Here is a 15,902-nt window from a genome sequence, read left to right on the forward strand (position 1 = left end):
CGTCGTACTGGTATGGCTGTCACTCATGCTGCACCGTCGGCTGCCACCTTAAGATGTAAAAAATAGATTTGTTCTGTATTCATATGCTTCCCCTTCCTCCGTGAAATCAATGGCCTGCTAAGCCCAGGGTTTTCATTTTAATCTTTGGGGGGACCATTCTGTGTGACAGTTGTTTGTGTTTCTCCCTGTTCCTGTACCTGTACGCCATGTCGTCACTCGGCCCTCCCTCCCTCCCGCCCTCCCTCCTTCTCCTGGTCCATCAGATACTACTTTCGCGCCTTTTTTCTGACCAGGCGCCATAGCTAGCACTGGGATCATGGAGCCCGCTCAGATCACCGCGGCAATTATGAGCACTATGAACACCACGCGCATTGTCCTGGAGTATATGCAGAGCCAGGACATGCCAAGGCGAAACCCGGACCAGGCGAGGAGGCGATTGCAGCGCGGCGACGAGAGTGATGAGGAAATTGACATGGACATAGACCTCTCACAAGGCACAGGCACCAGCAATGTGGAAATCATGGTGTCACTGGGGCAGGTTGATGCCGTGGAACGCCGATTCTGGGCCCGGGAAACAAGCACAGACTGGTGGGACCGCATCGTGCTGCAGGTATGGGACGATTCCCAGTGGCTGCGAAACTTTCGCATGCGTAAGGGCACTTTCATGGAACTTTGTGACTTGCTGTCCCCTGCCCTGAAACGCCAGGATACCAAGATGAGAGCAGCCCTCACAGTTGAGAAGCGAGTGGCGATAGCCCTGTGGAAGCTTGCAACGCCAGACAGCTACCGGTCAGTCGGGAATCAATTTGGAGTGGGCAAATCTACAGTGGGGGCTGCTGTGATCCAATTTGCCAGGGCAATGAAAGACCTGGTGATAGCAAGGGTAGTGACTCTGGGCAACGTGCAGTCAATAGTGGATGGTTTTGCTGAAATGGGATTCCCAAACTGTGGCGGGGCCATAGACGGAACCCATATCCCTATCTTGTCACCGGAGCACCAAGCCACCGACTACATAAACCGCAAGGGGTACTTTTCAATGCTGCTGCAAGCCCTGGTGGATCACAAGGGACGTTTCACCAACATCAACGTGGGATGGCCGGGAAAGGTACATGATGCTCGCGTCTTCAGGAACTCTGCTCTGTTTCGAAAGCTGGAGGAAGGGACTTTCTTCCCGGACCAGAAAGTGACCATTGGGGATGTTGAAATGCCTATCGTGATCCTTGGGGACCCAGCCTACCCCTTAATGCCATGGCTCATGAAGCCGTACACAGGCAGCCTGGACAGGAGTCAGGACCTGTTCAACTACAGGCTGAGCAAGTGCCGAATGGTGGTGGAATGTGCATTTGGACGTTTAAAAGCGCGCTGGCGCAGCTTACTGACTCGCTCAGACCTCAGCGAAAAGAATATCCCCATTGTTATTGCTACTTGCTGTGCGCTCCACAATATCTGTGAGAGTAAGGGGGAGACCTTTATGGCGGGGTGGGAGGTTGAGGCAACTCGCCTGGCCGCTGATTACGCGCAGCCAGACACCAGGGCGGTTAGAGGAGCACAGCAGGGCGCGGTGCGCATCAGAGAAGCTTTGAAAACGAGTTTTGTGACTGGCCAGGCTACTGTGTGAAACTTCTGTTTGTTTCTCCTTGATGAACCCTCCAAACCCCCCCCACCGACCCGGTTCACTCTACTTCCCTGTAAACCAACCACCCCACCCCACCCTCCCCTCCCGCTTGCAGAGGCAATAAAGTCATTTTTTTTTAACATTCATGCATTCTTTATTAGTTCCTTACAGAGGTAGGGGGATAATTGCCAAGGTAGCCTGGGATGGGTGGGGGAGGAGGGATGGAAAAGGACACACTGCATTTTAAAACTTTAACTCTTATTGAAGGCCAGCCTTCTGATGCTTGGGCGATCATCTGGGGTGGAGTGACTGGGTGGACGGAGGCCCCCCCACCGTGTTCTTGGGCGTCTGGGTGAGGAGGCTATGGAACTTGGGGAGGAGGGCTGTTGGTTACACAGGGGCTGTAGCGGCGGTCTCTGCTCCTGCTGCCTTTCCTGCAACTCAACCATACGCTCGAGCATATCAGTTTGATGCTCCAGCAGACGGAGCATTGCCTCTTGCCGTCTGTCTGCAAGCTGACGCCACCTATCGTCTTCAGCCCGCCACTTGCTCTGTTCTTCCCGCGATTCAGCCCGCCACCTCTCCTCTCGTTCATATTGGGCTTTTCTCATCTCCGTCATTGACTGCCTCCACGCATTCTGCTGTGCTCTATCAGCCTGGGCGGACATCTGCAGCTCCGTGAACATCTCGTCCCTCGTCCTACGTTTTCTCTTTCTAATGTTCACGAGCCTCTGCGAAGGAGAAACATTTGCAGCTGGCGGAGGAGAAGGGAGAGGTGGTTAAAAAAGACACATTTTAGAGAACAATGGGTACACTCTTTCATTACAAGGTCGCATATTTCGGCTTGCAGGCAGCCATCGTAGGCCACAGTGTTTTGGCTTTTTTAACCTTCTTAACATGCGGGAAAGGTTGCAAACAGCAGCGCATTTCCCATATCAAGGATGAATTGGGTTGTCCATTTAAAATGGGGTTTCAATGTAAAAGGAGTGGCTGCGGTTTCCCGGTTAACATGCGGCACAAACACAAGTAAACCCCCCCGCCCCACACACACACACGATTCTCTGGGATGATCACTTCACCCCTCCCCCCACCGCGTGGTTAACAGCGGGGAACATTTCTGGTCAGAAGAGCAGGAACGGGCGCCTCTGAATGTCCCCTTAATAAAATCACCCCATTTCAACCAGGAGAGCTTTCTGGAGATGTCCCTGGAGGATTTCCGCTCCATCCCCATACACGTTAACAGACTTTTCCAGTAGATGTACTGGCCGCGATTGCCAGGGCAAAGTAATCATTAAACACGCTTGCTTTTTTTTTGTAATGTTTACAAATAGTTACAAAGTTACACTCACCAGAGGTCTCCTGTGTGCCCTGAGGGTCTTGGGTGAGTTCGGGGGTTACTGGTTCCAGGTCCAGGGTCACAAACATATCCTGGCTGTTGGGGAAACCGGTTTCTCCGCTTCCTTGCTGCTGTGAGCTACCTACAGTACCTCCATCGTCATCATCCTCCTCGTTCCCCGAACCGTCTTCCCTGTGTGTTTCTCCAGTGAGAGAGTCATAGCACACGGTTGGGGTAGTGGTGGCTGCACCCCCTAGGATCGCATGCAGCTCCGCGTAGTAGCGGCAAGTTTGCGGCTCTGCCCCGGACCTTCCGTTTGCTTCTCTGGCTTTGTGGTAAGCTTGCCGTAGCTCCTTAATTTTCACGCGGCACTGCTGTGTGTCCCTGTTATGGCCTCGGTCCTTCATGGCCTTGGAGATCTTTTCTAATACTTTTCCATTTCTTTTACTGCTACGGAGTTCAGCTATCACTGCTTCATCTCCCCATATGGCGAGCAGATCTCGTACCTCCCGTTCGGTCCATGCTGGAGCTCTTTTGCGATCCTGGGAGGACTCCATCACGGTTACCTGTGCTGATGAGCTCTGCGGGGTCACCTGTGCTCTCCACGCTGGGCAAACAGGAAATGAAATTCAAACCTTCGCGGGTCTTTTCCTGTCTACCTGGTCAGTGCATCTGAGTTGAGAGTGCTGTCCAGAGCGGTCACAATGAAGCACTGTGGGATAGCTCCCGGAGGCCAATAACGTCGAATTCCGTCCACACTACCCCAATTCCGACCCGCAAAGACCGGTTTTATCGCTAATCCCCTCGTCAGAGGTGGTGTAAAGAAACCGGTTTAAAGGACCCTTTAAGTCGAAAGAAAGGGCTTCGTTGTGTGGACGTGTCCAGGCTTAATTCGGTTTAACGCCGCTAAAGTCGACCTAAACCCGTAGTGTAGACCAGGCCTAAGTGCCACAGTTAGGCCGGCTTAAGCCCTGGTGTAGACACGACTAGGTTGCTGGAAGAATGTTTCTGTTGACTTAGCTACTGCCACTCGGGGAGGTGGAGTTCCTACCGCAACGACAAAAGCCCTTGTGTCACTGAAGTCTGCAGCTAAGCGCTAGGGTTACCGTGGCATAGCTACGCCACTGTAGCCCCTGTAGTGTAGACAAGCCTCCGTAGCAAACATAGTCCAAGTGAGATCCAGTGTCTGGAAGCTGAAGCTGGGCACATTCAGACTGGAAGTAAGCAGCACACTTTAACAGAGAGGGTGATTAACCACTGGAACAACTGAGTAAGGCATGGGGGGGGTTCTCCATCTCTTGGAGGCCTTCCAGCCAGCAGTTCTGGGCTGGACGCAGGACTCTCTGGGTGAGGGTCTCTGGCCTGTGCCACACAGGAGGTCAAACTAGATGATCATAATTGTCCCTCCCGGCCTTAAAATCTGTGAGAAGCGGGAGAGAGCCTGGCTGCCAGGGGGAAGTGGGCTAGGAGTCCTTGGGAAGGCATAAAGACGTAGATGCCAAAGGCAGTGGGAGATACCAGTGGGCCAGGGATCCTGCTGGGAAAGTAGTCCTAGGGAAAACGTCTGGTAGGCCGGGGACAGCAGGACACCGGAGTACAAAGGGAGGAAAGGATAAAGGAGGGGATGGCAGTGAAGGGGTCTGGGCAGGGGGAATGCCAGGAGAGTAGGGAAGAGTGGTGGGTTGTGGGGGAGGAGCCTTGTGGGGGGTAAAAGGGGACCTACAGGGCACTCCAGGGGAGGAGGATGGGCTGGATGCCAGGATATCTGTGAGGGGCATGGAGATATTTGGGGTCACAGGGAAATGCAGAGGGAAAGCGATCTTGCAGGGGGCAGGAAGGAAGAAAGGCAGGAATAGATAACACCAGAAGCTAGGACCCCAGGAAAAGCCGGGAGAGGTGCCTGGTACTTGGCAGTGGAGGGATGCCCGGTACCCATAGGGGGCACCACTCGTCATGTGGTAGTTGAAGTTTTCCCTCCCTGCAGCAATCAGACAGTCTCAGCTGCCCAGGACCCGGCTCCCTGCCCGTCTCACTCCCCCAGCGCAGAGGAAGCGGATGAGGCTGTGTGGAAGGGTCAGAGTCTGGAGGGGGAGGGAAGGCTGCACCCTGTGAGTACTGATCCCTGCTGACCCCCGCCCTTCAGCAAGGCCCCATCCACGTCCCCCTGCACGGGCTCTGTCTGCACGGGCCATGCTGAAGGGCCGAGGTCAGCAGGGGGGCCAGTACTCACAGGACTCCAGCACTCAGGTGGTCTTGGCTGCCGGGACCCGGCTCCCTGCGCATCTTTCTGAAAAACTGCCAGGTCCCAGGACAGCCAAAGTTCGGGTAAAACAAATGGATAAAACCCAAATACTGGCTTTTTTCAAATCCTGGGGATTTTTTTTGGAGAAAATTGGTAAATAAAGAGGGGTGCAGTAGGACTGGAAGGCGTGGTATTGCAGGGTAAGGACGAAGGATACAATATGATTTGGGCTTCCGATTTGAGGTTTTAACCAAGAAAACACCCCCAATACAAAGAAAAAAAAATCTGTGTTTAGCCAATAAACACTGGAAAACCCCCAGAAATAGTTACTCAGTTTGTGTTATCTTCATCCCTTTCCCAGTGCAGTTTGTTTACATAGGTGATATCCTTGCTCCCTGGCTTGTATCTAAAGGGCCTGTCTACATGGAGCCGTGACACAGACTACAGGGGTGTGATTTCGAAAGTGCACTAACACGTTGTGCATTAGCTGGTCCATGCAGAGTCTGCTGCTATGCACTATAGGTTCCCTAGTGTGGGGGGCTTCAATTCTCAGACAGTGTTTCCCGAAGCCCCCCACACCCTCCCCCATTCAAGGCTTTAGCTGCGGGGTGGGAGGGTCTCGCGGCTTCAGCACCCTAGGGCGCACCGGGGCTCAGGGCTTCTGCCCCGCGGGTTTGCAAATATTTACTGGAGCTCATCTCCGGACAGCTCCGGCTAGTGCACTTCACCAGAGTGCCCGCTGAACCAGCGCTACACGTCCATACAAAGAGCAAGCCCCCAAACCCTCCAAATTTTGGACATCGATACAGATGTAAAACAATTGCTAAAAATGAAATGAATAAACTCTGTAAAACAGAAGCCCTAAGTGTGACGTTTGATTCTGTCCTCCATCGCGCTCAAAGGCCAGCAGCAGCCACGCTTCATTCCCCATTGTCGGCCCTAATGAACCACTTCAGAAATAGCTTTGAGTAACGCACCGTCGAATAACTCAGCTGTGTCCCTGTGGATTGCAGGAGACTCACAGACTATATTCGGCCCCGAGGGATGGCAGAGGCTGTGAGACTCAGCTCTGTATTTATAGTGGGGCAGAGGAGAGTGAGGTACAAGGGGCAGAACAGACACAGCTCTCATCTGTAGTAACAAAGTCTCTATTTATATCTTAAAGATAAAATAACCCCCATGGCCAGGCACAGCCCCCGCTTCACTGCTCCTGCCCCCTCTCGACGTGGGACAAGACAGGCCTTCCCGTCCCCTAACCTGCCATCTGATCCTATCTGCTCCACCGCCTGGGTGGGGCTTCCCATGAGGGCATGAGCGACCCTGTCTCTCTGCCTGAAGCTCATTTTGGCATGAGCCCATGGAATCCGCATTCCCCTTGTGATCTCCCTGGAGATCTTCGGGGCTATAGCAGGGCTTCCGAGGGCTAAAGAGACAGGGGAAGAAGCGTGGAACGTCCCCAAGTGATTGCTGATGGCATGCCCCACAGGTCAGTCACAAGAGGGGGGACTCTCAGGGAGGATGGGTGATGGACCCGGGACATTTGAAAGGATAGACCTGGAGCTGGAGGACATTGTGCTCCAACAGGCATGGGGTCTCCAGAGCTCTTCCCTCCATCTGCAGACGCCATCTGGAGGGGCTGATTTTCTCCTACCTACAGGATTCAGGGGTGCTGGAATTAGGGGTGTTGCCGCACCCCCTGGCTTGAAGTAATAACAAACACCAAATACATGGTTTCCCTCATCAGCACCCCTTATAAAAATTGCTCCAGCCCCCCAGGAAGGCTTCTCCCCTGCTCCCCACCCCGAGTTTTGGAACCTGAGTCCAAAGACATGACTCGAGTGCTTGTGCTAGAGTGAAGTGGCTAAAGGGCTTTTGGGAACAGCTGCGGCTGTTCTGTAAAATTAACAGTGCAATTGAGAGACAAATGGGGTCAGTGCCCCCGCCGAGACTGGCAGAGTTTGGGCCTGTCCTGGCAATGCCCAGTTAATGAGCAGTGAGAAGGAGAAGGTTCTCATTCTGACTGGGTGCCCAATCCCCAGAAGCCCCAGTGCGCTGAGGCACGGGGGGGATTTCACAGTCTGGGCCGGAGGCTCCCTGCAGATTGGCACATTGTCCTGGAAGAGTGGGAAAGTGTTAGCTCATGTGTGGCGCGCAAGAGCAGACGCCCAGATCACTTCCACCTGTTTCCGATAAGCTCACTAATCCGGCCCTGTAATGAGTCTTTATTAATGGATGCTGCTGTCTTCATTACATACCTTAATTAGTGTTTTGTGAGCAAATACAAGAGGATAAGAACCGTGTCACATTTTCCAACGGGGTTTACACACAGCTACCAAAATAACCTTGTCTGGGAAGCTGACGTTCCTGCTTCACCCTGCCCATCAGCTGCAGTGGTGAGAGAGGTTACTGCCTAATCCTGCAGCAGGGCTGGGCGAACCGGCCTGCACTGCCCAGGGATCCCCTCCCTTCCGCCCTGGCTGCAGTCACTAAGCCGACACAGGAAAGGATGAATTTCAGTCAGGCACAGACTTGAAGTGAGACTTGCAGTCAGGATCAGAAGTCCCAGTGCCCTCCTCCTAGGCAATTCCTCTCCCCCAGAGGCCAGAGCACCGTCCAGGAGATCTGCCTCAAGCAGGGAGGGGGGATGAGCTGGGGTTTGTATAGATGAATGGTACATCCCTCCTCCCATGGACACTGCCCAGGTTGGGTCATTCCTGGGCCAGGACCCTGTTTCCTACTGGGATGGCAGCTGTGTGTGTTGGGGGCGGGGTAGGGGAGTCCTTACGAGGCGAGATTTCAAGCCTAGGATGATTTCCTTGGGAAGGGAGAAAGTGAAAGGAGAGGTAAAAATGGAGAAAGCCCCTTGGGGGCTGCTATTGTCTCCCAACAAGAGAATGGGATCAAAGGGAAAGGCTGTGGATTTAAATTGTAATGATTAGTATAGACAGCACCTCCACCAGCAGATGGTGCTGTGTCCTTATCTTAGCGTTAAGTTGCTGTCTTGTATGTTATGATATTGTTGATCTGACCGGAGGGGCAGGGCAGGTTGGGGGTTAGCAGGAGATTCAGTTCTGCCCGTGTGTGCTGGAGTTGGTACTTGCAGTAGCCCAATAAAATCCCGTGACTCAATAAACAAGGGTTAGAACTGGAGGTCATTGCTTCAAGGTCGTAAAAGGACTTTGGCCTAAGACCTTTACTGGTCATACAGATGAGGCTGGACTCTGTGAGCTGGACTCTGTTGCTCTCTGTGAATGAGTGCCCTGATGAAAAAGCAGCATAATGGTTTTGGATGGTGATGCCAAAGCATTTTACCAGCAGCTTCCCAGTGTGGATCATGGGCCTTAGAGACAGTTAAGCAAACACACATCTGACTGCTATGAGGGGGGACTGGCTCTTCTGAAGTACCAAAAGGAACAGCAAGCCAGGAAGAGGCAGGAGGGGGAACCTCTGCTTAATTCAGTGGTTCTCAAACGGGGGGTCATGGGGGTCGCGAGCTGTCAGCCTCCACCCCAAACCCCGCTTTGCCTGCACCATTTATAATAGTGTTAAATATTTTAAAAGTGTTTTTAATTTATAAGGGGGCTCACATTCAGAGGTTTGCTCTATGAAAGGGGTCACCAATACAGAAGTTTGAGAACCACTGGCTTAGTTATTTACCTACATTAAGAACCCTGTTCAATAGGGCTTTCCCTGTGCCATCCTGTCGGGGAGATGGCTTGAGTGAAACAGAATCTGCTGTGCTACATCTGAAACTGCCAATGCGGAGAGGGGAATGTGCTAAAGGCAAGCCATGAGAGAATCTTATGTGAACACTCAGTTTATAAAGAGTTTAGCAGGGAAACTTCATAACCTGCTGGAGAAGGAGGATAATATACTGGATAAACCTATGGCTCAGAGTATACACAGAGCTCAAACTATGGAACGGAAATTGGGATTTCCTTAAAGGTATCAGCTGTTGATTCCCAGCCTCAGGGTGACTCCTTTATTACATGCCACACTTCAAAAAATTATTGCTAGCAAAGTGGCTACAAAATTAGAAGAAGCCCAAGTGCTGGCTAGTCCCAAAAGTCTCATGAGACTGTTTCCTGAGTGTCCCAGGCCAGATGACATTTTCAGGCAACGTGGAGGCCATTGGAGATGCAATTGCCCAAGCAGAGGGAGCTGGAAGTTGCTGACGCAGTATGGCCATCACCAGTAGATATTAGAATGGCTCATGTGAGGAGCTGCCCAACTACCTATTACTGTGTGTCTGGAGACGTCAACAGCTGGAAAATCACAGTGCTGTTGGAGTCAGGATCTGAAATATGTCGGATCGCTGGTGAACACCCAGTTCTGGGGAAGAAAAAAGTTCTGCAGGAGTTAAACTGGTGACTAGCAATCATCAGCCACTGCTGCCAGCAGGAGAAATCCAGCTCCCACTGAACTTGTTGTCTCTGCATACTAAATGGACTTTTGTTGTGGTGACCAGTATTTCTAGTGTTGTTCTATGAGGCGTGGATTTCATCCAAGAGCATCACAAGAACTCCTGGGTGTTAATAGAACCCACTTGTCCCTGGACCATATTCAGATACTCTACCTGGTTGTGGGGAGGAAGAAGTGTGGGCCCTGGGGAGCAATTCCTGGGACTTTAGAGGTGCCTCTACCATGCCTAAAGGGTGACAAAGAGCAACCGCTTCCTGGGGTGGCTCAGAATAAAGCTGTGATGAAGCCAGGTCATCATCAGGGCCGGCTCCAGGCACCAGGTAAAGAAGCAGGTGCTTGGGGCGGCCAATACCCAGGGGCGGCACTCCGGCCGCTATTGGGGCGGCACGTCCGGGTCTTCGGTGGCAATTTGGCGGCGGGTCCCTCAGTCCCTCTCAGAGTGAAGGACCTGCCGCCGAAGAGTGGAGCGACGCCATCGCGCTGCCACGGCTTTTTGTTTTGTTTTGTTTTGTTTTGCCGCTTGGGGTGGCAGAAAACCTGGAGCCGGCCCTGGTCATCATGCAATAATGTAAACGACTGCCGCAGCGAAGCGAAGCTGTAGGAGTGTTTGAAGCTGCAACTAGCCAGTCAGGAGTGTTGTTTACAGAACTCTGTTTCAAGCAGGACCAAAGGGTGAGCTTTGGGTCAGAGCAATTAATGTGACTGACCATGGGGACAGTTAGTGAAAAATCAGACCCTGGGGACAGTGTCCACATGTCGCTGGTGGCTCAAAGCCTCTCACAAGGAGCTGTGGGGTTGACGTGACAGAAGCAGACGTAGAAGACAGTGAAAGGAAGTGATTAGAACAGTTGCTTTAATGATATGCAAGTGTGTTCTCCAGGAATAACGAGGAGCTTGGGAGAGATGATGGGATGCAACATGGGATTGTACTTAAGCCAGGGAGTGTTCCTGTGAGGCAGCCCCATGTTGGATTCCCTGACGTATCCAAGCACAGCGAAAAAGAAGATAAATTGTGTGCTGGCGGATTTCTAGACACCATAAATGACTGCTGCTTGGAGCATCTAGTCCTGGCACCCACAAGGGGAGAGACAATTCTTGATTTAGTCCTAAGTGGAGCACAGGATCAGGCCCAAGAGGTAACTATAGTTTAACCACTTGGTAATAGTGACCATAATGTATTTAAATTTAGCATTCTTGTAGAGGAAAAAATACCAAAAACCCCACCAGAGTAACACAAGAATGAGGACACTAGTTAGACAGAAATTAAAAAGAGCAGTCAGAAGGGTAAAATGCCTGCAAAAGCATATAGACTACTGAAAAAACACCATAATAGAGGCTGAGACGAAATGTATACCTCAAATCAAAAAAGACAGTAGGAGGACCAAAAGAATTCCACCATGGCTAAACAGCAGAGTAATGGAGGCTGTTAGAGGCAAAAAGGCAGCCTTTACAATTTGGAAGTCAAAAACCTAGCGAGGATAATAGAGCACAAACTCTAGCAAGTAAAATATAGAACTGTAATCAGGCAGGCTGAGAAAGAATTTGAGAAGCAACTTGCCAAAGACGCAAAAACTAACAGTAAAAATTTTTTAAGGACATCAGACGCAGGAAGCCTGCCAAACAGGCAATGGGGCCAGTAGAGGACCAAGGTGTTGAAGGAGCACTCGGGGAAGACAAGGCCATTACAGAGAAGCTAAATGAAGTCTTTGCATCAGTCTTCTCGGCAGAGGATGTGAGGGAGATACCCACAGCAGAGCTATTCTTTTTGGGCAACAAATCAGAAGTACTGTCCCATTTGAAGTGTCAATAGAGGAGGTTTTAGAACAAATTGATCAATTAAACAGTTATAAGTCACCAGGCCCAGATGGGATTCACCCAAGAGTTCTGAAGAAATCAAATATGAAATTGCAGAACTACTAACTGTTGCATGTAACCTATCACTGGTAGATGACTGGAAGGTAGCTAATACAATGCAAGATTTTTTTAAAGGGCTCCAGAGTCGATCCTGGCAATTACAGGCTGGGAAGCATAATTTCAGCAGTGGGCAAATCAGTAGAAACTATAGTACAGAATAGAATTATGAGACTCATAGACTCATAGACTTTAAGGTCAGAAGGGACCATTATGATCATCTGGTCTGACCCCCTGCATGCTGCAGGCCATAAAACCGTCCCTACCCTTCCCTGGACTCTGCTGTTGAAGTCCCCAATCCTGTTTTTAGTGACTTCAATCGGCAGAGACCCTCCTGCTAGAGATCCCTGCCCCATGCTGCGGAGGAAGGCGAAAAACCTCCAGAGGCTCAGCCAATCTGCCCTGGAGGAAAATTCCTTCCCGACCCCAAATATGGCGATCAGTAAGACCCCGAGCATATAGGCAAGAGTCTCCAGCCCGACCCCTGTTAGCCATTATACTATTTACCTACCATTGCTTGGCTTTCCTTGACTACTATGTTTTACCATTAAACCATTCCCTCCATAAACTTATCTAACTTAATCTTAAAACCAGACAGGTCCCTCGCCCCCACCATTTCCCTCGGTAGGCCGTTCCAATATTTCACCCCTCTGACGGTCAGAAACCTTTGTCTAATTTCAAGTCTGAACTTCCCCACGGCCAGTTTATATCCATTCGTTCTTGTATCCACGTTAGTACTAAGCTGGAATAATTCTTCTCCCTCCCTTGTATTAATCCCTCTAATATATTTAAAGATAGCAATCATATCCCCCCTCAGCCTTCGCTTTGTCAGACTAAACAACCCAAGCTCCTCTAGTCTCCTTTCATACGACAGGTTTTCCATTCCTCTGATCATCCTAGTGGCCCTTCTCTGCACCCGTTCCAGTTTGAGTTCATCTTTTTTAAACATGGGAGACCAGAACTGCACACAGTACTCCAAATGAGGTCTCACCAGCGTCTTGTTAGATGAACACGATTTGTTGGGGAAGATTCACCACTGCTTTTGTAAAGGAAAAGCCATGGGCAGCAGGTGAAGGCTAGGCCCCTGTCTTGCCTCTTCCGGCAGAGGCCCCGCCTCTTTTGGTTGAGGCCACGCCCCCGCTTTTTGCTCTCAGCCCCCCACCCCCCATGGTCCCAGCTCTCTCCCCTCCAATGCCTTGGGGTGGGAGGCTGAGAGCTCGGGCAGAGCCACAGGGGGAAGGCCCTGGCCGGGGTCGAGCTCTCCGCCCTGGCTGGGACCGCAGCGAAGCTCTCAGTTCAGACTGGAGTTCCGAGCCCAGAGTCCCTCCCCCCACAACTGGGCTACAAAGTCACCTTTTATGATCATTGCCTATAACACCAGCCAACATTCAACTATCCATTATGCTCCTTGTGAGGTTGGTTTTGGACTCTGCAAACCCATGCTTCCTTATGACAGGTGAGCAAAGCCCACAGGTAAGTGGGGAACATGGAGACCTGGGAGATGGGTCGGAAACGAGAGTGAGTGTGGGGTATATTGGCAGAGAGAAAGGAGGGTCAGGACAAAACTGGGAGGAAAGATCAAACCAGTATCTTAGATGCCTATATACAAATGCGAGAAGTATGGGTAATAAGCAGGAAGAACTGGAAGTGCTAATAAATAAATACAACTATGACATTGTTGGCATCACTGAAACTTGGTGGGATAATACACATGATTGAAATGTTGGTGTGGATGGGTTAAGCTTGCTCAGGAAGGATAGACAGGGGGAAAAGGGAGGAGGTGTTGCCTTATATATTAAAAATGTCACACTTGGACTGAGGTACAGATAGACATAGGAGATGGAAGTGTTGAGAGTCTCTGGGTTAGGCTAAAAGGGGTAAAAAACAAGGGAGATGTCATGCTAGGAGTCTACTACAGGCCACCTAACCAGGTGGAAGAGGTGGATGAGGCTTTTTTTAAACAACTAACAAAATCATCCAAAGCCCAAGATTTGGTGGTGATGGGGGACTTCAACTATCCGGATATATGTTGGGAAAATAACACAGCGGGGTACAGACTATCCAACAAATTCTTGGACTGCATTGCAGACAACTTTTTATTTCAGAAGGTTGAAAAAGCTACTGGGGGGAAGCTGTTCTAGACTTGATTTTAACAAATAGGGAGGAACTCATTGAGAATTTGAAAGTAGAAGGCAGCTTGGGTGAAAGTGATCATGAAATCATAGAGTTTGCAATTCTAAGGAAGGGTAGAAGGGAGAACAGCAAAATAGAGACAATGGATTTCAGGAAGGCGGATTTTGGTAAACTCAGAGAACTGATAGGTAAGGTCTCATGGGAATCAAGACTGAGGGGAAAAACAACTGAGGAGAGTTGGCAGTTTTTCAAAGGGACACTGTTAAGGGCCCAAAAGCAAGCTATTCCGCTGGTTAGGAAAGATAGAAAATGTGGCAAAAGACCACCTTGGCTTAACCACAAGATCTTGCATGATCTAAAAAATAAAAAGGAGTCATATAAAAAATAGAAACTAGGACAGATTACAAAGGATGAATATAGGCAAACAACACAGGAATGCAGGAGCAAGATTAGAAAGGCAAAGGCACAAAATGAGCTCAAACTAGCTACGGGAATAAAGGGAAACAAGAAGACTTTTTATCAATACATTAGAAGCAAGAGGAAGACCAAAGACAGGGTAGGCCCACTGCTTAGTCAAGAGGGAGAAACAGTAACAGGAAACTTGGAAATGGCAGAGATGCTTAATGACTTCTTTGTTTCGGTCTTCACCGAGAAGTCTGAAGGAATGCCTAACATAGTGAATGCTAATGGGAAGGGGGTAGGTTTAGCAGATAAAATAAAAAAAGAACAAGTTAAAAATCACTTAGAAAAGTTAGATGCCTGCAAGTCACCAGGGCCTGATGAAATGCATCCTAGAATAGCTAATAGAGGAGGTATCTCAGCCTCTAGCTATTATCTTTGGAAAATCATGGGAGACGGGAGAGATTCCAGAAGACTGGAAAAGGGCAAATATAGTGCCCCTCTATAAAAAGGGAAATAAAAACAACCCAGGAAACTACAGACCAGTTAGTTTAACTTCTGTGCCAGGGAAGATAATGGAGCAAGTAATTAAGGAAATTATCTGCAAACACTTGGAAGGTGGTAAGGTGATAGGGAACAGCCAGCATGGATTTGTAAAGAACAAATCATGTCAAACCAATCTGATAGCTTTCTTCGATAGGATAACAAGTCTTGTGGATAAGGGAGAAGCTGTGGATGTGGTATACCTAGACTTTAGTAAGGCATTTGATATGGTCTCGCATGATATTCTTATTGATAAACTAGGCAAATACAATTTAGATGGGGCTATTATAAGGTGGGTGCATAACTGGCTGGATAACCATACTCAGAGAGTTGTTATTAATGGTTCCCAATCCTGCTGGAAAGGCATAACGAGTGGGGTACCGCAGGGGTCTGTTTTGGGACTGGCTCTGTTCAATATCTTCATTAACGACTTAGATATTGGCATAGAAAGTACGCTTATTAAGTTTGCGGATGATACCAAACTGGGAGGGATTGCAACTGCTTTGGAGGACAGGGTCATAATTCAAAATGATCTGGACAAATTGGAGAAATGGTCTGAGTTAAACAGGATGAAGTTTAACAAAGACAAATGCAAAGTGCTCCACTTAGGGAAAAAAAATCAGTTTCACACAAACAGAACGGGAAGAGACTGTCTAGGAAGGAGTACGGCAGAAAGGGATCTACGGGTTATAGTGGACCGCAAGCTAAATATGAGTCAACAGTGTGATGCTGTTGCAAAAAAAGCAAACAGGATTCTGGGATGTATTAACAGGTGTGTTGTGAGCAAGACACGAGAAGTCATTCTTCCGCTCTACTCTGCTCTGGTTAGGCCTCAGCTGGAGTATTGTGTCCAGTTCTGGGCACCGCATTTCAGGAAAGATGTGGAGAAATTGGAAAGGGTCCAGAGAAGAGCAACAAGAATGATTAAAGGTCTTGAGAACATGACCTATGAAGGAAGGCTGAAAGAATTGGGTTTGTTTAGTTTGGAAAAGAGAAGACTGAGAGGGGACATGATAGCAGTTTTCAGGTATCTAAAAGGGTGTCATAAGGAGGAGGGAGAAAACTTGTTCACCTTAGCCTCTAAGGATAGAACAAGAAGCAATGGGCTTAAACTGCAGCAAGGGAGGTTTAGGTTGGACATTAGGAAAAAATTCCTAACTGTCAGGGTGGTTAAACACTGGAATAAATTGCCTAGGGAGGTTGTGGAATCTCCATCTCTGGAGATATTTAAGAGTAGGTTAGATAAATATCTATCGGGGATGGTCTAGACAGTATTTGGTCCTGCCATGCGGGCAGGGGAC

At 49.6% G+C, this 15,902-nt stretch overlaps 1 protein-coding gene across 1 annotated transcript; it reads right to left on the reverse strand.

Moving 5' to 3' along the window:
* Positions 1-870: 870 nt before the first annotated feature.
* On the reverse strand, positions 871-4,523 carry LOC135976964 (uncharacterized). The gene is made up of 2 exons (XM_065575159.1): positions 2,965-4,523; positions 871-2,369 (listed from the first exon to the last, which is right to left on the reverse strand). Exons 1-2 carry the CDS (start codon positions 3,506-3,508, stop codon positions 1,867-1,869), a joined length of 1,047 nt encoding a protein of 348 aa, XP_065431231.1. The 5' UTR covers positions 3,509-4,523; the 3' UTR covers positions 871-1,866.
* Positions 4,524-15,902: the final 11,379 nt, after the last annotated feature.

This window comes from Chrysemys picta, chromosome 21 (genome assembly GCF_011386835.1).
Source record: "Chrysemys picta bellii isolate R12L10 chromosome 21, ASM1138683v2, whole genome shotgun sequence".
Classification (NCBI taxonomy): domain Eukaryota; kingdom Metazoa; phylum Chordata; order Testudines; family Emydidae; genus Chrysemys; species Chrysemys picta.

Excerpts from the sequence above, each read along its gene's own strand:
- LOC135976964 (XM_065575159.1), bottom strand. The coding sequence starts at position 3,508 with ATGGAGTCCTCCCAGGATCGCAAAAGAGCTCCAGCATGGACCGAACGG. Across the intron at positions 2,370-2,964 it reads GGGCACACAGGAGACCTCTG|CTGCAAATGTTTCTCCTTCG; the intron begins GTGAGTGTAACT and ends CTCCTCCGCCAG.